This window comes from Spea bombifrons, chromosome 13 (genome assembly GCF_027358695.1).
Source record: "Spea bombifrons isolate aSpeBom1 chromosome 13, aSpeBom1.2.pri, whole genome shotgun sequence".
NCBI classification, from domain to species: domain Eukaryota; kingdom Metazoa; phylum Chordata; class Amphibia; order Anura; family Pelobatidae; genus Spea; species Spea bombifrons.
Window position 1 is genome coordinate 10,308,989 of NC_071099.1, and position 24,763 is coordinate 10,333,751.

The 24,763-nt window shown below is 46.8% G+C and overlaps 1 protein-coding gene across 3 annotated transcripts; it reads left to right on the plus strand.

Moving 5' to 3' along the window:
- Nucleotides 1-3,308: 3,308 nt before the first annotated feature.
- KCNQ2 (potassium voltage-gated channel subfamily Q member 2) lies at nt 3,309-24,763 on the plus strand. 3 transcript variants are annotated; one of them, XM_053453564.1, is made up of 16 exons: nt 3,309-3,707; nt 9,822-9,912; nt 10,005-10,131; nt 10,366-10,541; nt 10,896-11,021; nt 11,316-11,426; nt 11,729-11,824; nt 12,849-12,943; nt 14,819-14,887; nt 15,665-15,694; nt 18,227-18,453; nt 18,728-18,833; nt 19,092-19,223; nt 20,688-20,795; nt 23,244-23,367; nt 23,626-24,763. In XM_053453564.1, the coding sequence occupies exons 1-16, from the start codon at nt 3,415-3,417 to the stop codon at nt 24,340-24,342; spliced, it is 2,628 nt and encodes an 875-aa protein (XP_053309539.1). In that variant the 5' UTR covers nt 3,309-3,414; the 3' UTR covers nt 24,343-24,763. The 3 variants fall into 3 exon arrangements, with proteins under 3 accessions (XP_053309539.1, XP_053309540.1, XP_053309541.1); XM_053453565.1 differs by lacking the exon at nt 20,688-20,795; XM_053453566.1 differs by lacking the exons at nt 14,819-14,887; nt 15,665-15,694; nt 18,227-18,453; ... (3 more) ...; nt 23,244-23,367; nt 23,626-24,763 and adding an exon at nt 13,213-13,384.

Genomic DNA, 24,763 nt, shown 5'->3' on the forward strand with positions numbered 1-24,763 from the left:
TGGTAAGCGAAAACCACTCGGCACCCTCTCTCTCTCTCGCTTTAAAAAAAAAAAAAAAGGGCTTGGGGCGGCAAAGTGCCGCCCCTTCAAAAGTGCTGCTAACCAGAGACGGAAACAAAGTTTATTTCTGCTATCATTTTACACGGAGGGATGTTTGCCCCAAACCACAGGTTAACCGGACCAGCGTTTCCATTTATTTTCCCCATTTTTGGGTTCTATCGATGTGAGTAACGTTATTTCCCTATTAAATACCGGCTGGGGACTCGCGTTGTGGCTGCCACCTGATGTCACTAGGAAGGTGTTCATTTTTGGGGCAAACGGTCGTAAAATCAATCTAAAAATGTTGTGTTCTGGTGTCCAGTTTTAATTTTTAGTGAATTGCCTTTTTCTTTCTAGTCGCTGAATCGTTCATTTATTTCCGTGTTTTAACACTACGCGGACGGACACATCTGATGCGTGAAAACCGTGTAATTAGGATCAGACTCTGCAAATTGGTGTCTCCAAAAATACATAAGACGAGCCGTGAGAGCGCGAAGAGACCTCAGTCATTAATAATGAACCTTAACACGCAGAGCGGTCTCATTCAGAGACACCGGCCTCCGACGGGAGATGCCTTCAATTTATTCCGGTTAACAGAGGATAAACCGGCCGTGTTTAGGGTGCTAATCTCTTAATGGCGCGGCGGGAGCCGTACCGGTTCCTTTCCAGCAGGGGATGTGTTAAATGCCCGTGACGGTGCAGTTTTTTTATGTCTGGTTGTTAAGCGAAAGCTCCAGGGGCTGAAAGCTAATGGGACCAATTAGAGATCCAGGAAACAGAGAAAAAAAACCAGGTGGACGTATATGGAGAGGGAGAGGGGATCCAAAGAGACCGCCTTGCTCAACTCGGGGGGAGCGTATACACAAAACCTGAAGAGAAGGGTTCAGCGCACGAAGCTACTGATGAGATGCATTTATTGAAAGGATGGAGCGGGGGCAGAAAGGTTTACTTTGTGGTTGATTTTCTTTTCCACAAAAGAATACATTTTGATTAACGGTTATTTTTTCGGTAATAAAGTATGAGCAACTCGACGCAACGTAAGAAGGTAAGAAAAGGTCAGGGCAGGATAAAGAATGTTGATGGAGGCAGGTTCCAGTTTTAGTGTCAGGGCAGGATAAAGAATATTGATGGAGTCAAAGTTCCATTTTTAGTGTCAGAGCAGGATAAAGAATGTTGATAGAGGCAGAGTTTTAGTGTCAGGGCAGGATAAAGAATGTTGATGGAGGCAGCGTTCCATTTATAGTGTCAGGGCAGGATGAACAATGTTGATAGAGGCAGCGTTCCAGTTCTAGTGTCAGGGCAGGATAAAGAATGTTGATGGAGGCAGCATTCCAGTTGTGGTGTCAGGGCAGGATGAAGAATGTTGATGGAGGCAGCGTTCCAGTTCTAGTGTCAGGGCAGGATCAAGAATATTGATGGAGTCAGAGTTCCAGTTCTAGCGTCAGGGCAGGATAAAGAACATTTGTCACCAGAACATGCAATTAAACTATGCGGTCAGTCAGGTACATGGAAGGTCCTCTCCAGGTCTACAGGTCATCCACCATACATTTGTGCTTTCTGCTGCTATGGCAGTAACATTTTTCAGCCATTCAGTGTACTTGTCTTGTACCACATGACAGGGCCAGAGTTAATTGAATCCATAAGAGCTTCCATCAAGTCGACTCGTGCTTTGGAGACATTACACCTGTGGGCAGTTACACGGATTGGTACCCCAAGGACCTGGTGCCAGTCCCTCCAAAAACCTCCTTCCATCTCCTCCCGTCTCCCTCCTCTGTCTACTTGCAGTCATTTTGTATTTAAAGGTTAATAACTACAGGTCGGTCACAAAGTCTGCGCTCAGATCTCGGGCTTCAATCTGCCTTCAGTCAAAATATCAAATTCTGTTGTTAATTCAGATGAAAGAGAAGTAGTTGGAGCGTGGAGCCACGCAGTAGAAGCATTGGCTTTTCCGGAATCTAATTAGTCCAAATAGATCTATCTACTATCTATCCACTTATTACAGAGACAACCTTCTGAAAGGGCGGCTGTCGGTGGGGACAGACAGATGCAGAGTCACGGACATAGACAGACAGAAGTATTGATGATGTAACCATGGAAACTGCTGGACCAACAGGTCTGAATTCACAAGCCCTAATCAATACCCATAGTACAGTGCTACGGAATATGATGGCGCTATATAAAACAGTAAGGGTGCTCGGCGGACAGCTGCCTGGAAGTGTTATATCTATAGGAGGTACTGATCCTCCTGCAGCCCCCAAAGATCAGCTGAGGTTAACCTGTGGAGGAAGGGGAGAGGGGGTAATCGGCCATGTCTTAATAATATACCACGTTTTGTATTTTTTACAATGAGAATATAGTGATATATGGTGTTATAGGGGAGGCCGGAGCCCCCTCATCGAGCAGGGAATGCCTACTTCAGATGCCAGCCGGGGCCCACGGGTGTCGCTCGGCGTGGATTTATATAACATTTAAATTTGTGTGAAAAAGGCCGTAAATGATAAAGGAGCCGGAGGCTGGTGATGACTTCTTGGTGTTTTACTAATAACACAAATTAAAGATGGAACTGATTACCCCGAGGACGGGGACCTCCTCCCAACCGACGGGCCTCCGGGTATAATCAGACATCGCTCTGTAATGATTATTGTGACAAATTACCCCAGCAGGGCAGATGGTAGTTGAGTGGTGCTGAATGGGCAGCAACTGGTGCTGGACTCCCAGACACTGCAATTTCACTGCAAGTGGGGCCATAGGCAACAAGTACAGCCCCCCCCCCCGCAACGAGTACAGTCCCCCCTAGCAGTCCCCATAAACAACACTGGGCAGCCAGTTCCAGGGGGTAAGGACTGCACTAATGCCCGTCAGGGCGGCCTGAATGATGTCCCTTGCCCTCTGGGGTATGTCTCTAAATACCCTCTCGCAGGACCCCCTGGGTACCTGTGCCTTAAAGAAACATGGCTGCTGGTCTTATTAGTCGGGGGTCTCCTGGTTGGGGGTCGTGTGGACCCCTTTATCTTGGGTTATAGCTGGACAGAACCCCCATGTCAGGGTGTCAGATGCCTTGCAGCTGCAGAACCTTTTCCCCTTTTACAATTGTTAGGCTTCTTTATTTCACGACCCCCGATATACCAGCCTCTCCTGCGTGCCGGACAGTGATGTGTTAAGTGGGAATGGTGGGCGGTGCCTCTCCGGACTGGGCGGGACCGGGTGCCCAGAATGCTGCAGAGCTCTACCGCCCCCCCACCCCTTCAATTGCGTTCAGCATCCGAGGAGCGAGCTTCCTGCCCCGCTACCTGACCGCCTGCCCCGGCCATGAGCCCCCCAGTGGCGGAAAGCCCCCCAGACCAGGGCATGGAGCTGAGGTGAGACCGCCCCAGCATGGTGCAGAAATCCCGCAATGGAGGGGTCTACCCCGGCCCCACCGCAGAGAAGAAGCTGAAGGTGGGCTTTGTGGGGTTGGACCCAGGAGCCCCGGAATCCAGCAGGGACGGGGCCCTCCTCATTGATGGGGCAGAGCTGAAGAGGGGCAGCATCCTCAGCAAGCCCAGGTCGGGGGTCTGTGGGACCGGGAAGCCCCCCAAACGCAACGCCTTCTACCGCAAGCTGCAGAATTTCCTCTACAATGTGCTGGAGAGACCCCGGGGCTGGGCATTTATCTACCATGCCTATGTGTGAGTACCCGGGGGCTGGGGGGCATTTATCTACCATGCCTATGTGTGAGTACCCGGGGGCTGGGGGGCATTTATCTACCATGCCTATGTGTGAGTACCCGGGGGCTGGGGGCCATTTATCTACCATGCCTAACTGTGAGTACCCTGGGGCTGAGGCACTTATCTACCATGCCTATGTGTGAGTTGCTGTGGACCCCACTAGTGTGATTATCTTAATAGGCTTTGTGGGCCCCCAGTATTGGATATGCCATACTCGGGGCACTCTATGCTGGGATTCCCCTAACTGGGATACTAGGGGCCACAGTAATATAATTGCTACACTGTGTGTCAGTGGTGTATGGGGCCACAGGGCCCCTGTAAGAGGTGTGATATGCCTGAGCGTGTCGGTGATACAGGGAAGTGCCCCGGTGGGGTATCCAAGACCCTCACAGCCACCAATAGGCATTGACTTTCCCCTAATTGTATATCTCCTGTGTTATGATTGGGATCACAGAGCCAATAAAGGGTTAAAACTGCATATGTAATTTAACACATAATCTTAATTTGTAATTAATGGGGTATAAATTGCCCCTGTATACATAACAACCCCGGAATGTTCTGTGATCCCTGCAGATCTTTACTCCACTCCCTGCTGAGTTTCAATAGCTTTACCTGTGCTCTTTATCCCCGTGGGAACTGCACTCCGGCTCCCATCACAACGAGCCAGGTGGCCGCTCAATGAACTCTGAGAGCCGTCGTTTGCTCTAAATGTCATCTTATACATTGAATTCCAACATACATGTACGTGTGAGCTGCAAACTACCGCGCCTGTCATTCATTTTAATGGATGGCTTAAAGCCCCGCCCACCTGGCTCTGCACCCCCCTGTAGTGATTGATGCTAATGATACAATATAGGGCGGATGCGGCTATATGTACCGTGACTGCCCCACACGCGTGTAGCGATCGTTTGGGTTCTATCGGCCAGGAATGGCATGTTTCTGACCATGTCTGGTGCAGTTTCTATAGCAACGGGTTTAGTACCCTGCCGTCCTGTAAACCCCCCACACTAGCCACGGAGCCTCGCTTCTGAGCCATAAGCTCATGTTTACAGATACATGGCTCCTCCGTGTGCTCGTAAGGGACTAACGCGTGTTCATTGAGCCGGCGCATCCCACTACAGACACAAAAGAGAGAAATCCATTCACTGTCTGCCGGTTCCCACGGACGCACGCCGGATCCGCCTGCTTTGTAACGGACAGAAAGGAAGAATTTGGGCAGAAAATGCCAAAAAAAATCCGGCATGCTCAAACCGCAGACAATGCAAATCTCGTCTGTGGCGGTATGTTCTTGGAACAGTCTAGACGGCGCGTTTCATGGAGAATCCAGCTTTTCCCTCTACATCTAGAGACGCTGACGTCTGCTCCGGATAAACAAATCCATCCAAAAATTATTCATGATCTTTAATTATTTTACCTCTGCTGGGCCGCGTTTCCGTGCACTCACTACTATAAATACTTGCTATTCTTTCATGCTTCAGCCCGGTTTCTGTATGTTTAGAATCTTCGAGCTCTCGTTACATTGTATCCTTGACTAAGTAAATATTTACTCTTTTCTAAAGACACATTTTATTGTTCCTCCTTTGTTCTGATCACCTGATTGATGATGTCTCTGGTCCAGTCCTTTTCCCGTTTCAGATTAGAGCGATAATAGGGGTCAGAATTATATTTTTTATTTATTGTGTAAAAAGTACATATTTGGTATTTAAAATAAGGGGGGAAAATCTTGCATCTGTTTGTTTAGGCTGATTTCTGTAAATGGGCAGTGAACTCACCTGTTTGCATGCAGGGCACCTTTAGCCTTGGGTCTGTTGGACTTTTGTCGACGCTCTGAAGATTCCGGACTATTTTTAATATTGATATTCTTAATAATTGTTACTATTAAATAAGTAATATTGAGATGTTCTCTGCTCGCTGCTGAGGTTGTGGACAGCTCCCGGTGCTGATCCGACCCCCCACTGCCGAGGGGAACAGCGGAATTACCGTACGTAAATCCCGTTCCTCCGATAACCACAAACCGGGGGAATTCAGAGAAATTTCCCGCAAAGGGGGGGGATACATTTATTAACAAAGCTCCAGAGGAAATCCCCGGCTGATTATTTATTCACCAGGAAATTTTCTCGCTTCGTTTTCTGGAGCTTCAGAGCACCCGGCATGAATAGGGGGGGCTTTAGTGCCTATTATTACCCACAACAGCATATATTGGCATACAGGCAATGTACCCTAACCCAGGTACAATAACTGCCCCGGGGAAGGGGCTTTCTACCCCAGCTTAAACTTTGGCCTCCTCGTAGTTTGCTGCTCGCTGCCCTTAATGTAGGTTGTGTCTATTCTTTCACTAGGTTGATGTGTTGGCGGGACGGACCACCTTCCTGTGCCTTTAAACGCTTCTAGACATTACGAGGTCTTGTAGACCCCCTAACCGCGAGGGTTCCTCCTGAAACCCCATCTATATATCCCACCGGCCCCCGGTACTGACGAGAAAGAGTGTTTGTGACCTCAAATGGAAACATTGTTTATTGTTCACAAAGTGCATTGCACGACTCTCAACGTGGCCAAAGCGGGTTTGATTCCAGACTAAAAACCAAATTACCCCTGGACACGGTATGGTGGCGACCGACCTAATGCCTCTGGCGGCCCAATGAAATCTATTTTTTTTTTTTTTTTTGGACTTAATTTTGCGAATGAGGAATTAAATTAAAATTGATTAAATAAAATAAATTGAATAAAAACACAATGTTCTTGATCGTTTATCTTTCTTAAATCCCAGATGCCCCCAAATGTTGTATTATCAATTTCCCGTTTCCCTAATCCCACACAATTACCGATTTAACTCGATTACAGGAAGTGTAAAAAAACGTCCCCAGACAGCAGAAAATGTACTTTCCGCGCATGAAAAATTCAGTGGATTGTTAGGGAGCTTTAGCAGAAGAGCAGGTTTTTGAGAAGAAGCGTGCAAGAATTTTTTTTTTTATTTTATTTATTTTATTTTTGTTTTTGCATAAAAAAAATAAATAAAAATAAAAAAAATCTACAAATAAAATCCTGGCTTTCACCTTGTGGTCTACTTAGTGAAAAGAAGGCAGAACAAAATATATTTACTGTTTATTTTATTTTTTTTGTACTTGTTTTATTAAATATCAACTTTATTAAATTGAAATATATTAAAAATATTTTTAGAAATTATGTTCTATGTAAAATAAAAAATAATAATAATAAAAAAAATCTTAGTTTCAGAAAATAATTTTAATCTGGAAGCAAACTCCAGGTCTGTGTCTTGTGAATGCTCGTCGGTTTTACAGATGCTGGTTAATATTTCATGGGGTCTGGGATGATGGGGAGCGGAGTTGGTCCTGATTGCTTTGCTGTAATTTTAGTAGCGGTCGCTGACGGTGGAAAGGAATTGGTTCAGAGGCTCTTCAGCAGCTCGGGTGTTTCTGTATGTCAGACTAAATGGGAGGACGGGTAGACTCCGTATAGATCTTGCCTCCCTAGGGTCATACAAAAGATATAAAGTGCACTTTGCAAAACCCGCTGACATCGTCGTTTTCTGATCTGATGCGGTCAGGGGTTACTATGGTTTGCATGCGATCAATAACCGAACTCAAGCTTCCTTAAAGGTAAGTTGTCTTTAAAGATTTATTGATTAAGCCTGGATGCAGATTGTCCATTTTTTTTCTTTTTCTTGGGGTGGAGAGGGGCAGGAAAAAAATATTTTCTATTAATTAGATCGCTCTTCCCATTGAAACAACTTAGGCGACAATGGATTGTGTCGCACAGTTTGTGCGTCCGATGGTGTCTTAGTGTCACGTCAGATGCAGACAGTCAACACGCATTCACAGGCGCACCTGTATCAGTTTAAAGCTGGTTTCTTGGGTTGTTCTTCGAGGAAGTTCGGACCGTTTGGGTGGGATTTCTTCGTCTGGGGTTCTCAGTTTAGAATTTTGGATCGTCCTTCGGAACCCTCCGCTCAGCTACGCTCTCTCGCTGTTGCCGCCCTTAGATCCTTTCTTTTGGTACAGAGAACCTCCTGGTCCATCAGAATACCCCAAACCGATACTGCCTGCGGTGGGTGTCTCTACGCCACAACTAATATTTTAGGGGACGGAGAATTTGGGGGATTTAGGTTTTGATGTCAGCCGGGGTGATGTTTTTATGCCGTTCTTTTCCACCGAGTCTCTTCGACGATTGAGGGACCCACAAGGAACAATGTCCAAAACTCAACAAACACGATGCCTTCTACCGCCCGCGACGCCTACAGCAAGCGGATTCATATTATGTTCTCGTTAAGGATCTCTGCCAAAGGAACCTTCGGATCAGCAGAAATGTCCCCGCATCCGACGAGGACGGTTTCGGTTTCATCTGTTAAAAGCTCTAAATGAATGAATTGCAGCTGATTTGGCAGACATGTTTCTGTAACGCTGCTGTTTCAATTAGACCGTTGGGTTTAATTTTCCAACGTAATCTGTGTTTAATTTAATTTTTCTAGCGCCCGCACAAAATGGTCCTAGGGATTCCTAATATATGATGTTCTACCATAAAGAACCTGAAAACGCAAAATCACAAACGTATCAAAAGGAACGTAAAGGATAATAGAGCCATATCTGAAAAGGCTGGTTTTCTGGGTGGGGGAAGCGATTGTTGGTCGCACGTCTCGTCTCCCTGAGCATTCCCCACCCCTGCAGATCAGGGGCATCTGTTTTTGCCACGTGCCCCTCCTGGGTGTATCGGCTCGTATTGACGTTCTCTCTACTTCTCCTGACAATTAATCAGCCGACGTGAAACACCAAGTGGAGATTCTTAACGCTGAGTTTCTAAAACCACAAATTAATTTCAAACCAAATTCATTATTTTATAATTGGAGGGGGCTTTCTTTGTTGGGCGAGGAAAATGTTTCTGTTGCGCTAATAGCTGGAGATTCTCATGGGATCCAGGCGGCTGAGAGCCTTCTCTGTATACAGAATGCCTTTAAGGAATTAGTGGCTGAGAGGTGTCTGTGTATTGGTAGGGGGCGCGTGTCCCGGTGTCTGTGTATTGGGCGGGGGCACGTGTCCCGGTGTCTGTGTATTGGGCGGGGGCGCGTGTCCCGGTGGCTGTGTATTGGGAGGGGGCGCGTGTCGCGGTGGCTGTGTATTGGGCGGGGGCGCGTGTCCCGGTGTCTGTGTATTGGGCGGGGGCGCGTGTCCCGGTGGCTGTGTATTGGGAGGGGGCGCGTGCCGCGGTGGCTGTGTATTGGGAGGGGGCGCGTGTCGTGGTGGCTGTGTATTGGGAGGGGGCGCGTGTCGCGGTGGCTGTGTATTGGGAGGGGGTGCGTGTGGCGGTGGCTGTGTATTGGGCGGGGGCGCGTGTCCCGGTGGCTGTGTATTGGGCGGGGGCGCGTGTCCCGGTGGCTGTGTATTGGGCGGGGGCGCGTGTCCCGGTGGCTGTGTATTGGGCGGGGGCGGGGGCGCGTGTCCCCGTGGCTGTGTATTGGGCGGGGGCGCGTGTCCCCGTGGCTGTGTATTGGGCGGGGACGCGTGTCCCGGTGGCTGTGTATTGGGCGGGGGCGCGTGTCCCGGTGGCTGTGTATTGGGCGGGGGCGCGTGTCCCGGTGGCTGTGTATTGGGCGGGGGCGCGTGTCCCGGTGGCTGTGTATTGGGCGGGGGCGCGTGTCCCGGTGGCTGTGTATTGGGCGGGGGCGCGTGTCCCGGTGGCTGTGTATTGGGAGGGGGCGCGTGTCCCGGTGGCTGTGTATTGGGCGGGGGCGCGTGTCCCGGTGGCTGTGTATTGGGAGGGGGCGCGTGTCCCGGTGGCTGTGTATTGGGCGGGGGCGCGTGTCCCGGTGGCTGTGTATTGGGAGGGGGCGCGTGTCCCGGTGGCTGTGTATTGGGAGGGAGCGCGTGTCCCGGTGGCTGTGTATTGAGGGGGGGGGGCGCGTGTCCCGGTGGCTGTGTATTGGGAGGGAGCGCGTGTCCCGGTGGCTGTGTATTGAGGGGGGGGGCGCGTGTCCCGGTGGCTGTGTATTGGGAGGGGGCGCGTGTCCTGGCGGCTGTGTATTAGGCACTCCTCTCATCACATGTGTCCTTCCTTTTCTATTAGGTTCCTTCTGGTTTTCTCATGCCTCGTCCTGTCTGTCTTCTCCACCATTAAAGACTATGAGAGCAGTTCCGAGGGGGCTTTGTATATTCTGGTATGTATCAAGCACTGTATGTCTTTCCCGATAGTGATTGTGTCTGGAGCCTCCAAAGAAACTCATGAAACTCACTTTTACCCCCCCCCCAGGAAATAGTGACCATTGTCGTGTTCGGAGTGGAGTACTTCGTGCGAATCTGGGCAGCCGGGTGTTGCTGTCGTTACCGCGGCTGGAGGGGCAGGTTGAAGTTTGCCCGCAAGCCGTTCTGTGTGATCGGTAACTAACTGAAACATTATTACTGACTGTATTTAGTGTACAAATGTAGCATATGAAGGTCACATGGAGATACAGACCACTAACGTGACATAGCCATGTAAAAATACAAATACAGGCACATTTATTTGAGGTAAAAAAGCCCGTTATAAACGCATTGACTTCAAAGTCACTTTGCAGGCTCTTGAGTTGATAGACGTGTGGAATGGTGACAGTCGTCTTGTGTTCTTCCTGCAGACATCATGGTCCTCATAGCATCCATCGCGGTTCTGGCTGCGGGGTCACAAGGAAATGTCTTTGCCACGTCAGCTCTCAGAAGCCTGAGGTTTCTGCAGATATTGCGCATGATAAGGATGGACCGGAGGGGAGGCACGTGGAAACTTCTGGGATCTGTGGTTTATGCACACAGCAAGGTAACCCCCCATGAACATGTGCGCACAATAACAAAACCCTAGGTTTGATAGGCCACATATTTTGGGCTTTGTGGTGTTCTTCCTGTGTGTCAAAGTTAAATTTGGGCCGTGTTGGAGATTCTGGGGATCTGAAAGGAGAACGTCTGGTGCGTCCTTCAGGTAGGCATCTTCTCAGTAAGCCGTACTCTGTAGAGCGGTCAGTATTGGTTCTCGATCTGAATACCCTCCATGCCTGGGATTTTACTCTCCTGTCCAGCGCCTTTCTTTTAGGTCTTGTTTCTGATTGTATGGGAAAGGGGTTTCCGACGCTTTCAGTTTGATGACCAACCTTTCCGCTTGTCCTCTCGCCTGCAGGAGCTGATAACGGCGTGGTACATTGGCTTTCTGTGCCTTATACTAGCTTCTTTCCTGGTATACTTGGCAGAGAAAGAAGAGAACAGCATGTTCGATACCTATGCAGATGCCTTATGGTGGGGGCTGGTGAGTTTTCTAGACACATATAAATAAGCCCCTCCCTATAAGCCTTTGACAACCCAGGTTTTATTGCGTCTTGATCTTAGACGGTTTCTTTCTCCAGAGATAATTGTCCGTCTCCTCAAAGATTGCGATCTCCAAGCTGGTCCTCCAAAGTTGTCGATCAACCACAGTTTGTGTGTTGTTGATCTCTGTGTTTTTTTTCTCATACATGCACACGCCAACTCCGACATTCCTCCATTGTTCTGTTGAGGTTGTTCTAGATGTGAAGACGTTAAAGGTTGGTTATTTCTCCTTCAGATCACTCTCACCACCATTGGTTATGGAGATAAGTATCCTCAGACGTGGAACGGGCGCCTCCTCGCTGCTACCTTCACCCTCATTGGCGTCTCCTTCTTTGCTCTTCCTGCTGTAAGTTTTGTTGTCCCCGGGTGTTACTGTCATACCACCCTGGGTCAACCTACGGGGGCCAAACGTTTGTGAAATTCCCTGACCTTTCCCTCTCTGAGCCATGTTATCGATTTTGAGAGTTTGTGAATAATTTGCGAACGTGAAGGAGAAAAAAATGTTGCAAGCGTGGATAATTAGAATGCTGGTTATGACCATAAAATGTTACAAGAATGTGTTTTTGTTACAAAGTATATATTGTCCTACATTCGATGGTACGCATGGGGTCTCTTGGGTGTCATGTCCTCTTGGGTGTTTGCTTATAGGGAATCCTCGGATCTGGATTTGCCCTTAAAGTCCAGGAGCAGCACAGGCAGAAGCACTTTGAGAAGAGGCGCAATCCGGCAGCGGGGCTAATTCAGGTAAGACGAAGCAGGTATTTTAATGAAGTCTCCGACGACTCTGGTGGTTACGTAACCCCCCCTCCAGGCGGGATGTGTTTTAGGCAGGGTGTGGGAGGTGTCGTATTTTTACACCGTAAATCTGCCCACTAGTGTCAGGGAACAGACGTCATCTGTGGAAGCAAGGTTTGGAAACAGATGGCCTCAGGGGAGTTTCATGTAGGTAGGAATGGAAATTTAAAGAGACGGGTAAAAAATAAACCAGACGGTCTCAGTCTGCCCCTGGTGTCTCATGAAGCTTTGTGTCGCTGTCTCTATGTATGTTAGGGATTCCCTAAGTCTCGAATTTTATGGTTCTAGAATTAGAGTGCAACCCAGAAACTAAAGGAAAGGTTCTGTTATTATAGAACGCGTCTGTGGTTTATACAGCAGCATCGATGACCCATATTTCAGTTGAGTTGTGTAGGTGGACTTTCTGCGCGATTCCTGAGAGGGGGGGAATCCGGGGCAGATGGTCTTTATGGCTGAGAGGAGATGGGATATCGGAGCCGTAGGGAATTGCCTTTCTCGCTCACGATATCCGATCAGAATATTTTCTAGACGCGTGCGGCTCATCCCCTTTAGCTGGCTTTTAGTCAAAGCCACATATCGACCGGTGGCACTACACTCGAGCCACGCTCAGGCTGGCCGACCCATCGTCTTCTAGCACCTCCTAAGGGTAGGGCAAAGTCGCACTTCATATCCCACACAAGGAAAACTTCTCCCAAACACAAATCGGAGCAAAAAAAAATTAATATTTATAGCTTAAACATACATTAAAGGTCATTATTTTGGGTAGATTTCCCCCTTTTTTTTAACATATGTTTTTGGGGATGTAGAGGATGTTTTATGGTCCAAATAATTTGACAGATTCCAAAGTTTAAAGGACCAAGCCATGGTCCCCTGGCTAATGTGTACTCAATACTTTGTATAGCGAATTGTATCAAGTTTATTGTGTGATGTAAGTCGGAGCCATTGTTGTTGTTCTTGCTGTCTCTCTGCTCAGTGCGCCTGGAGGTTCTACGCCACCAACCTGTCCCGCTTAGACCTTCACTCCACTTGGCAGTATTACGAACGCGCCGTCACTGTGCCCATGTACAGGTATCTTCAATGACATCATCCCCCCTATCCATGACATCATCCACCCCCCCCGGAAATCCATTCTTACGCTGAGTTGCACCGGAGCTTCGCTGCTTCACTATTTAAGTTGGTTTTATTTTGAATTCATGAGTTTTGTTGCGTCCTTTATAACTTCCTCATAACGTTGCATTAATTTTTCTTTTTTTGTGTTTCTTTTTTCCTTTTTTATTTACCCTTTTTTGTGTTTGTCTCACATCCGCCCCCCCTCCATTTCTCCTCAATGCCTGTAGCAATGTATTGTTTCATATCTACACCTGAAGATGGCACAGACCCCCCCCAGTGGATCCATGGTAACTTCCCATCAAGTAATGGGGTATGTGTGTGCGTGTGGAGTGTGATTTGCCCAAATCCAGAGGAGGAGGGTGATGTGCGTTAATATATATTAAAAAGGAGCAAATACAATACATTTACAAAGAACGGAAGTATGAAAGAGATGAACTGATCTCGCCGTTGTGTGTTGCTAAACTATACTGGCCAACGGTGCAGCCAATGAGATGAGAAATCCCTGCTCTGCTCGTCTCCCATTGGTCGGCCAAACTAAGAATTTGAATTGGTCAATACGGAATCTTAGGATCTTAGAGGTTCTATTTTCCGACTTATCACCTAGGAACTTTGTTTCACACATTGTCTTGGTTGCCTACATTTGCAGATATATATACGTTTAGAACGTTCCAGGTCGGGTCAACGAGGTTTTGTGAGCTCTGTAGATTAGAAATGAAGGAATGGGGTCTGCGTCCATATGCGAGATGTACTATGGTGTGATAAGTCAGCCTCTCTGTTTTTATGAGCAAAGATGTGATACAAACATACAAGAGCGTGAAGTCTGTTAATGAGCCACGTCGATGTATCCGTGGCCCAGAATTCCACTCATCGCCAAATCCTCATTCTGCTCTCTTTGTCTCTTCTCTCGATACTCTTTCCTCCCTGATACGGTTTGGTGAGCAGCTCCCAGACTTATGGTGCCTCCAGGTACGCTGTTATATGTGTGTGCCCCCCCCCCCACTGGAGACATGACCGGGTGCGATCACAATGATGGCCTTGTCTTTGCAAACTTGTGGTGTTGTTGTAATTCGTGTTCGTATGTGTCATTGTAACTGATACACAAACTGCCCCTCTTACCATTATCTCAGGTGTGTAGTGAAAGGGTAACCCCACAGCTACCCCTGGTCCTTTGGGAGGGATTTCGGGAAAATAGCCTTAACTTTGGGCTGGAGAATTTTTTTTAAATGCCTCTTAAGAGGTCTGCCAGAAACAAATATGGCTGCCCCCTGGAGCAAGAAGAGAGGCAGGAGAGATGATCCGAGTGACCTTTTATCAGCCCCAAGAAGCCGAACCGGTCCTAACGCTAGTAATGGAAGCCCTTTCAGTGTCGCTTCAGTGTTGTGGCGTCTCGCTTGCCGTGTTGTGTAAGGTGTTATTGTGGGTTGTTCGTTCTCGTCATGTTGTGTTCGTGGGCTGCTAGTTGTGGTTTTGATTGTAATGAAGGACTTTATTTTCTTTTCATGGTTGAGGATCCCAACTCATTTCACCTCCGAAGTGTCTGCCAAGGAATTCATTTCCCTCGTTATTTAGGCTTTATTTATTCAAAGCCCCAATCCTTGAAAATCTGAAACTCTGTTTTATTTTACATTTTCACATTTCTCCCCAGTTTGATTCTATGATGAACATGACATCATAACGTCACGAGGGGCCACGGGATTTCAGTTATTATAAAGTTCTACGAACAATTTATATATATCGATACAACGCACGGTGATGATAGAGGGTTCTATTGCCATGAATCTCGGATCCCGTATATATTCTGCGCCTAACGATAATTTCATTTGTTTGTCATAGACTGATCCCGCCTCTCAACCAATTGGATCTTCTGAGGAACCTAAAGAGCAAATCGGGACTCGCTTTCAGGTCAGATGTGCCAATATGGGCGGGGTTTATTATAGAATCCGGAATGTTTGTATCCGCAAAGAATGCTGAAAAAATGCAAGAGAAATAATCTGGAAGTTTATGTAAAAACTCTATGAAAAGCCACCCGCGTCCACTTAGTATAAGGGGCAAAAAGCTTTTCTCCGATGGGTGATTTGTGACCCCTCCGAGCTGCCGCTCTCAATATTAGATCGTAGAATTTTTGTTGTTGAAGTTCCGTGTGGTTACCATAACTACCATTTATTGCTGTTTCCATGACTATGTCTTTCTCCCGCTGTGACTCATCTCTCTATATTTTTTCCGATTTGTGATGTGAATACAAAGCGGTAAATAGGGGGCCGATTCATAACGCGCGGACTTACTAATGCCGTAATTTTTAATCGAGGGCAGAAGCGATTGATGCATTTATAATAATTACAATAATTATAGTAGATTTATAAATATATAATTATAATAACTGTAATAAATGTATTTCTCTTTGGATATTTAATTTAAGACACATTTTAATGAGACTCTATGAGAGAAATGTTGATAATGAGAAATGAGATACTATATGCGACATATTTAGGTTAATTAAGCTATTAGCACAGCATTGACCATATAAGGCCTCATGATGTCATCTCCCAGCCCCTCCCCCGTCCCCATGCTGTCTGCCTGGCTTATGTCTGCCTGTAGCTCAGTCGCAGGTCTAACTGTATTAACAGAGAATGCGTCATCTCATGACATCACATCTAACACGATATTGCTTCTTGTTTTAAGGAAGGAGCAGCAGGCAGAGCCTCCGCAGAGGTGGGTATCTATGGAATGCCTCCTTCATATACCCCACCATCTTCCATCTCACCCAGCCCCCTTCACATTAACCTACAACTAATTCAAACGCTGGGTATGTTACCCGCTAACACGCTCCAGCTGTCGCCTTCCGTAACCTTCATTCCTAATCATCACCGGCTCCTCCGCTTATAACTATACCCGACAGGACACCTCCGCGCGTACTTACTGTCATTTCTGACTTGTGTGATGTCATCGCTCTGACCCATGATTTTATTAAGCCTTTACCTTGTCTTGTGATGTCATCACTCTTACCGCACTGACCCATGATTTTATTAAGCCTTTACCTTGTCTTGTGATGTCATCACTCTTACCGCACTGACCCGAGTTTAGTAAAGCTTTACCGTGTCTTGTGATGTCATCACTCTTACCGCACTCACCCAAGTTATTTCCACAGTCGGATGGAAACCGCATTTATAAAGTAGATACAAATATTTTACTCCGGATTAGAATTAGATGCGTTGGGTGCCGGGCCTGGATTGTGGTGTCTGGAGGAGAGGAATTTAAATCCTAATCATAGGTGATATCCAAATGTGTGTTTCTATTATATGTATACTATATAATATGTATACTAATACTACTAAATGTATATAGATACTGAAGAGTTATTACAAATTTCATACCTGCCAAGTGTTCTACTTCAATGTGGACAGTCCCTCTCTCCTCTCCTGATGCCCCTCTCTCCTCCCCTGATACCTCTCTTTTCTAGGAGGTCATAATGTTTGCTGGGTATGAGGGTATCGCAGGGTTCTACAGCCCTAAAAGCCCCGATAATGTGTATAGAAACGGCTTTATAAATTAAACGGGTAAATAAACCCCATTATTCTTCTAAATATAGGGTAGGGTCGGGTTGATTCGGTTATAAGGTCAGATGGTCGTGTGATTGAGGTTTGAAGAACAGTGCCCCTTTGTGGGTCGCGTGAACCTTGGGGTCTCCTGACATTAGACGAGGCCTCCGTTACCCGGGTCTCTTAGCTTTTTATATTTTGCTGTCTTTTCCCCCGACCTCCAGACTAATTTCTCACTCTCCCTGATTTCCAGTAAAGGGAAAACCCTCTGCAGCTGCTGCACTGGTGAAAATAGGTACAGACGTCACCAGGCCATCTCCCGGCTGCATGTCCAGAGCCTCCCCCGAACCCTCTAATAACACTAATAGCGCACACTTAGTGCTCCGTAGCATTGTCAGAAGTCACCATGGACGCTCTTTGACACAGAACCCTAAGAGTCTCTTTATTGTTGAAATGAATATTTACGGTAAAAATAATTTTGCGACACGCAGCGCAGGTCATTGTAGCCCCAACAAGTGCCGCGAAGCGTAAGGAGGGTGAATCACATGCTGTTTTTTTTGGGGGGGTACGTACATGTGGCTTCTGGCAGCTCCACTGAGCTCACTAACCGGTCCCATCTCTAACCAGTACATGCGTTGCCCCTAACTGGTGATCAGTATGTCACTTTAGTCAACGAGATAACGATATGGATGCGCAGAACCCATGAATGTGGTGTGAAAATCCTAATTAATACATTTTATTGCATGTTCTGCTTGAGCACCGTCCTTGCTTATTTCCACATTTTACCTCATGCACTGCTTTTTTTTTTTTTTTTTTTTTTTTTTTTTTAATCCTGAGGGTTTCGGAAAACTGCCTGTAGACCCCCAAAGGCAGCTCGAGAACAGAAACGTTCTTGAAAATGCATTTGCTTCAGAGCCAAACTTTAGATTTAGCTTAATGCTGTAAGGGTTAATCTCATCTCGCTCTCTGATCTGTCCGTGTGTGAAATTTGTTTTATCGTCTGTCTAATTTCTGGCTATGTCTCTGTCCAGCTTTTTCTGTTAATGCCCGTGTGTGCAATTTGTCAGTCAACAAATGCGCTTCCTTGTTTTTATGCATGTGAAAAAGCGTATCTCTTACCAGCATGATGAAGCCGGTGCATGTCCCTGCATCTCCACTGTAGCGGCCATGCACTGACCATAATCTTTGGCTTGTAACCTGAGATTATTGATCCAAACATTGCTATCAAAGTGCACCCCGGTCAGGTTCCACTGCTTGCCGGCAGACTGTGTGGCAGCTTCTCCTCTAACGTGAGGGAGAATGGAGTGCGCGATTTCGCTCTCCAGAAACATCCTTGGCATAAAATGTTTACTTTAGGCTCTGGGGAAGGGAGTTTAGAGTCAAATAGATCAAATATCTGTTTACAAAATGTTGGGGTCCTTCCAGTTACTTTTGGTCTTCTAGGTTGTTTTTTGTCATATCTGTAGTTACCGTCAGAGTTTTGAACAGTCTTATGGAGACCTCTTGGCCTCATGTCTTTTTCCTCCTTTGCTCAGCGAAGGCCAAGCCTAGACTCATGGTGAATGTGTTGGTCAAGCTTTTCTCCATCGTGGTGACCTCTTGACTCACGGCGTCCCTATTGCCTCCATGACTTTTTTTTTTTTTTTTTTTACTTCTAACGGACTTGGCTCTGTTGGTTAGTGTTTCTCCTGTTTTTGTTTGTTAGCAGCCAGAAAGTGAGCCTAAAAGAGAGGGTCTTCTCCAGTCCCAGAGGAGTGGCCTCCAAGGGCAAAGGCTCCCCCCAGTCCCAAGGTGTGCGACGATCTCCCAGCGCGGACCAAAGCATGGAGGAGAGTCCCAGCAAGGTGCCCAAGAGCTGGAGCTTTGGAGACAGAGGTCGTACGCGCCAGGCCTTCCGCATTAAGGGTTCAGCATCACGGCAAAACTCTGAAGGTGAGAGAGACCATGTAGCAATGAGCCACAACCCTGGCCCACCTGGCGCATGTGAAGCGTTATTATTTGCCCCTTAGTTTTCCAGTACAATAAACCCAGAGTGGGGGGGTAGATATGAAATTATAAATCGCAGGGGCAGCTAATAAATTCTGTTTTGAATTAATGGTGTTACAAACCCCCAGATGAAGCCGGGTTGGTGTAATTGCTCACAGCACTGAAGTCCTAATAAGAATGAACCTTAAACTTATAAATGGGAGGTATCTCCCCCTAGAAGTAAGTCTTCCCGGAGAAGATGTCGCAGATGAAAACAGGAACTGTAATTGCGAATTTCTGGCTGATGACCTGACCCCGGGACTGAAGGCTTCCATTCGAGCCGTGTGGTGAGTCAAAAGGAGCTTTTTATGCCGGATTAATTAAACGTTCTTTGCAGGCGCTTAGTAATTTCCGTTTGATTCACATCTTGAAGGCAGTATGATGACTGTACGAAGCGTCTGAAACAATGTATCAATCTGTACTGAGCTGTAACGTTATTTGAGGGTCATTAGGACGATCTTAGAAGATGAAAGCTTTGATCTGGGATGGGTGGATGAGGCGGTGGGATTATTGGGTATGCGTTTGAATGTCTTTTCTTCTGTCAGCATAATGCGGTTTTTGGTGTCCAAACGGAAGTTCAAAGAAAGCCTCAGACCTTACGACGTGATGGACGTGATCGAGCAGTATTCGGCCGGACATTTAGACATGCTCGCCCGGATCAAAAACCTGCAGTCAAGGCAAGGCATACTCCCAGGCTGGGTAACATGCACACATGCAGATACGCTCCAACGAGGGTGACCACATGTCTGACCCTTCTCATGACAATCGGAAATTGTCAATTCTTTAACTGTAATAACATAGCCGGCCAGGCTGACCTTCCATACTTACGGGTGGACAGTATGGGTTTATACTTGACGTATGGTAGCTGATGCTGAAATGCAGCAGGGCATATCTGGACCAAATAGTGTGCCTGTGGTGCATCTCCCAGAATGCTTTGCTATGTTTCGGTAGAGGCCGATAAGACCGCGCAACCCTCAACGCAAAAGGGTTTTGCAGACCGTCATGATGAGTCCTTCATACGAGTCGTTGTGTGTTTGCGTGTCAGTGTGGAGCGGAACACGAGCAATCCCAGAAGGGGTTCAGGAGGTATAGCAATATGTTAAACAAAACTAGAAAGGGATCCCATCACCCAGACACTGAGCTATCGCACCAAACGCCTTCTTGGACCCACCAGTTGGGTAGGTCTTCCTTAGGGTCTCCTCTCACAAGATGGAGCAAGTCATAGAAACGTTAGACCCTCCTCGTGTGTGAATAAGGAGGATTGGTGTGATCTTAAAAACAGTCCTAATATTTCCAACTGTAGCTGTCGCCTAAAGATCTTCACTTCCATCAGTAAACTATTTATCTGCCAACGCTGTATGAAAAGCTCAGACATTAAGATATTTTAGTAATTTTTAGGTTCTTTACATAACATAAGATTATACGCATCTGACTTGGGGCGCTTTGGGCACATAAGCCCAAACAAAGTGGTTGGGTAGCACCCAATGGCAAGAGCTCGGATATCCCTAAAAGCACCCAATAGCAAGAGCTCTTTTATGCCTTTAACAGCTGGAAGAATGGAATCTCGCCTGAAATAGCCAATAGGAAGGCAGCCAGTATCAATAACTCCATCCTTATTGGTAGCGAGTAAATCAAAGCAGAGGAAAGAAGTCAAACCACTGTCCTTGCGCGGCAGTAGCTCTGCCGATCCATGGAGCATTAGATATAATTAGCTTGATTCTGGAGCACAGGTCACGACGCGTTTCGCCGCACACTGACATGCTCACATGATGAACAGTCCATCGCTCGTGACTATATTAGTACTCCGTGTGTCTTCGTCCTCCCTACACCATAACAGACAAACCCTGTATAATGTGTGTTTCCTTCACCGCTAACCATAGGAATATATGTCGATCTATATCCACTTCTCCAACCAGGATATTGCCACGTATATATATTTATTTACATGCAAATATATTCCCGCGTGCCATGCCGCCACACATGCTCCTGCAGCAGCCTACACATTGAATTCAGCAAAATGGAATATATTTTCAGACTCTAAAACTTCCTTTCCTTTTTTTCCCCACGTTGCTTCATTATGCATTTCGCTGTTTTTTTTTTTGTTTTTTTTTGTTTTTTCTTTTTCTATTTACTTTTGCCAGGATAGATATGATTGTGGGTCCCCCACCCCCTTCAACACCCCGGCATAAGAAGCTCCAAAGCAAAGGATCAATGCACTCCACCAAAGAATCACCCCAATACTCTCCTAGGTTAGGATTTACCAAAATCGCCTATTTGTCTGGACTTTTTTAAAATTTTATTTTATTTGAAGGCGAACCCCTTCCAATCCACGGCATGTGATGGCTGCTCGAAGGCGCGCAAACCTTTGGCAGGGAGACCAATGCTTATAAGAGATGACCAACCAGTCTGGAAGGTTAGAAGTAGCTTCTCGTGGTCCACCTGGTCCATACCAGAGAAGACAATCTGGTTTGGAACTCCAGATTACGATAATCTTAATCTTAGAGGGTCAGTAGCTCCTCGATCCCAGCTCCGTTCTGATGTAGAATTATACGAATATCAACATTCCGTCTTCTGGGTATTTTGCTATTCCTTTTAAAAACGTGCACAAGGTTACTTTTCTTTATCGGAACGTCTGGAGACCCTCTGGTTACCTTTTAACCAAGAAAGTAACAAAGTGTTCGTTGAAATTTAGCGCTTTATTCGTAGGTGTTTTCCCGTTTATCCTCGTGTCGAGGGAAGCAGCAGATTAGAAGAGAATTAGCGACATGAAGAATTAGGGTACTAACAGAAAAAATAATCACAAATGAAAATCTCTTGGCCACGCCATCATCTGACTCTTAGATCGAGACCCCGCTAGTTCAGTCAGTTTCTGCCTTACAAAGGTGACCTGCGCAGGAGGTAAGTGTCCATCACACGTGGGTGAAAGGGGTTTGCTGGATTGTACAGAGCTCTACCGAGAGGCAAAGGCAAAGCATCCTTTCTTTTCTTTGTTTGCTAGCCGTCTGGTGATGGTCGTTTTCGGCTCTTGGATGGTCTGTTTTGCATGCCCGCATGTGGAAATAAAAATGCAGCATGACAAGAGCTGGCATCGTAGCTGACGAGCAATAATGTCATGTTTACTTTTAGCCGCAGACTTCCGACAAAAAGATCTCCCGATCCCACAAATACGTAGGTCCTATTTCTCCAAAACAGCCCAATGCACCCCTAAAGAGGTGACTGACCCGGGGTTATTGTTACTCCGGGGGGAGAGGACACTTTTACCTGGTACCAACAAGACTTCTCTGTCACCTAAACCATTACTGACTCCAAAAAGTAACAAAAAGAATAATTTGATTTCTGGTGTAATATGATAAATGGACTCGATCCAGTTTTTATTAAATATGCCAGCAGGGGGCAGCAAAGGGAAGCTAATGCCGATGCCGGCAGTATCTGTATTGCCCCATGGCTTTTTTTTTTTTTTTTTTACCTATAGGTCTTTAAGACATCAGTGCATAGATTTATTCCCCCCCCCCCCTTTTTAAATAAATTATCTTCTGTGCATTTGCTTTCTGGGGTGGTTTCTTTTAGCATCTAAAACAACGCTTGTGCTTCTGCTTCCTGAGAGCTGGAGGTCTTGGCGGACTGGACACGGGCGTCATGCAACCCTGCGATATTTCTTTAAGGTCTTTTTGGTCAGAACTTGAGTTCTCTGTGACGTGGGAAGTAGAAGCACAGAAATTGGTTTATCTGCTAAAACGTCTCAGGAAGAAATGTAACAATTGGTTAATGCAGACATATTAAAAACAACTTTCCTCTCTTAAATTTGGGGTCTCCCATGCCCCCCCCATAGGGTAGGTTGATAACCTTTACCTATGAAAGACTGTGGGCCACCACAGGTAAAGGCTGATGTGATTCAAAACCTACGTCTCGCTCTATACTACCCTTAAGATCTTAATCTTCTCTGTCCTTATTGGAGCCCAGACGGTTGCCGTAGGCTGTCGCTTTCTGCCTTGCAGTATCCTGGCTATCATTCCCATCGCTGTCAACGTGTCTGTCCGTGTCCTCTCCATCCCGCATCTCCCTCTTCTCCATTAAATGCACGTGTCCACATTGCGCCTTACGCCGGCTGGTTGGAAGCCGAGCTGCATCCGAGCGCGGCACAGACATTCGAAACATTGCAAGGCGACCATGAACGTGGAATGGTTTGCACAGACACCATCTACTGCCCGGTGCAGGCCACGGAAGAGTTACCCATGAGCTGCTGCTCACCCGTTACAGAGCTGAGATTGATAAAAAACGTATTTAATGATACATTATTACTTGGTGGCTTCTCTGTTGCACCAGGTTCTAAATTCTGTCTTAAGACATGGATGCCACGATGCCCTGTCGACGGTATAAGAGAGATTATTGGTACCTGCCTTTTGAGCCGCCATCTTGCTAGGACCCTTCACTATGGCTCTGGGGCTGTTTGCTCATGTTTAACTCTTCGCAGCTAACCTGGGATCCCCCTCGCAAACTCACACATCACTTGGGTTTTGGACTCCAGGTCCATTCCGATGACACTTTGCTGCAGCTTTAATATAGAGGTTCTAGAGCTAAAATTATTTTGGTATTGGACCTGTTCGTGGGTTCAACGGCTCCAGCAGCAGTATTAGTATTGTGCTCAGTGGCATGCGACTAACCTTTAGCGTCTCGGGGTGTGATTGTGTTCCTGCTAGAGTGGACCAGATTGTTGGAAGAGGCGGTTCCATCACCGAAAAAGATAGGGCCAAAGGCTCTGCTGAAGTGGAGATGCCAGAGGACCCAAGCATGATGGGTCGGCTCGGGAAGGTGGAGAAACAGGTGAGACGTGCAAAAAGCAGGGTCCTCAGCAGCTAAAGCGCCTTGTCGCCATCGTCTTACAACAAATAAAAAGATACAACGTAACTAACTGGCCTGGAACAGAAGTTTCAGGTGCATCTCAAGTCATATGGATCACAATTATGTTTCGGAGACGGAGTATCCCCGTTGTTTAAATTGTAAACCGTCTCCTATTCATGTTAAACTAACCAGTTCGTGTGGCTTACAACAGTTTGACTTTTAATGTTTCTCCCTTCCCAGGTGCTGTCCATGGAGAAGAAGCTTGACTTTCTTGTCAACATCTACATGCAGAGAATGGGAATCCCACCTTCAGAAACACAGGCGTATTTTGTTGCCAAGGACCCTGAGCCTGCTCCCCCATACCACAGCCCAGAGGACAGCCGCGACCCTGAAAAAAACCTCTGCATTACCAAGATTGTCCGCTCCACCAGTTCTGTGGGTCACAAGAACTTTAGTGCTCCTCCTGCCCAAGGGACAGCGCCCACTCATTGCCCTCCGTCCACATCGTGGCACCAACAACCATATCACCGGCATAGTCATGGCTCTTCCCCGGTGGGTGATCCAGGCAACATGGTGAGAATTCCTCCACCTCCATCCCATGAACGTTCGTTCTTTGCGTATGGGGGGAGTAGATCAGGGGGAGTCGAGGAAGGTTCAGTTAAGCATCGGGACGCGGCGGGCCTGAGAGATAGTGATACATCCATATCAATCCCATCTGTTGACCACGAAGAGCTGGAGCGTTCGTTCAGTGGCTTCAGCATCTCTCAGTCCAAGGAAAACCTTGATGTTCTGAATAATGGGGCAGTTGCAGTTCCTGGGCCCAGCAAAGTCCGTCCTTACATAGCTGAGGGGGAGTCAGACACGGACTCTGATCTCTGCACCCCTTGTGGTCCACCTCCTAAGTCAGCCACGGGCGAGGGACCTTACGGTGAGTTGGGGTGGTCAGGCAGCAAGTAATCTGTTGTCGGTGGTGTTTATGTTACATGTGAAGACACTGGCAAATAGCCACAGATGCAGTTCCACCTTAAGATAAGGGGTTGTCCATCTATGACCTCTTCCGAAGGAGCGACCCCTCCAAAGAAGGCTTGAAGCAGATGTGTGTTCCTCGTGGGCGGGTATGATCCGATCACTTACAGCTCCAGTGAGTGCTGTGGACTTCTTGTTGAAATGTTACATTTGCAAACTCTTGAACGCAAAAAAAAAATCAAATGGTCCAAAACAAAAAATACTGATCTCCAGAAAGGAAAAAAAAAAAACCTTTAGACCAAGCAGTACCATTTTTTGTATCACTCAATCTTTCCCAAACTCGAAACCTAATGACGTAAACCTAGCGGCTGTCATTCGTCAACAATTTCAGAATAAATCCGAAGACCACCTA

Bases quoted from the DNA above. Each gene is read 5' to 3' on its own strand.
- KCNQ2 (XM_053453564.1), top strand. From the start codon at position 3,415: ATGGTGCAGAAATCCCGCAATGGAGGGGTCTACCCCGGCCCCACCGCA. The intron at 3,708-9,821 runs GTGAGTACCCGG...CTTTTCTATTAG, and splicing joins TTTATCTACCATGCCTATGT to GTTCCTTCTGGTTTTCTCAT. The intron at 11,427-11,728 runs GTAAGTTTTGTT...GTTTGCTTATAG, and splicing joins CCTTCTTTGCTCTTCCTGCT to GGAATCCTCGGATCTGGATT.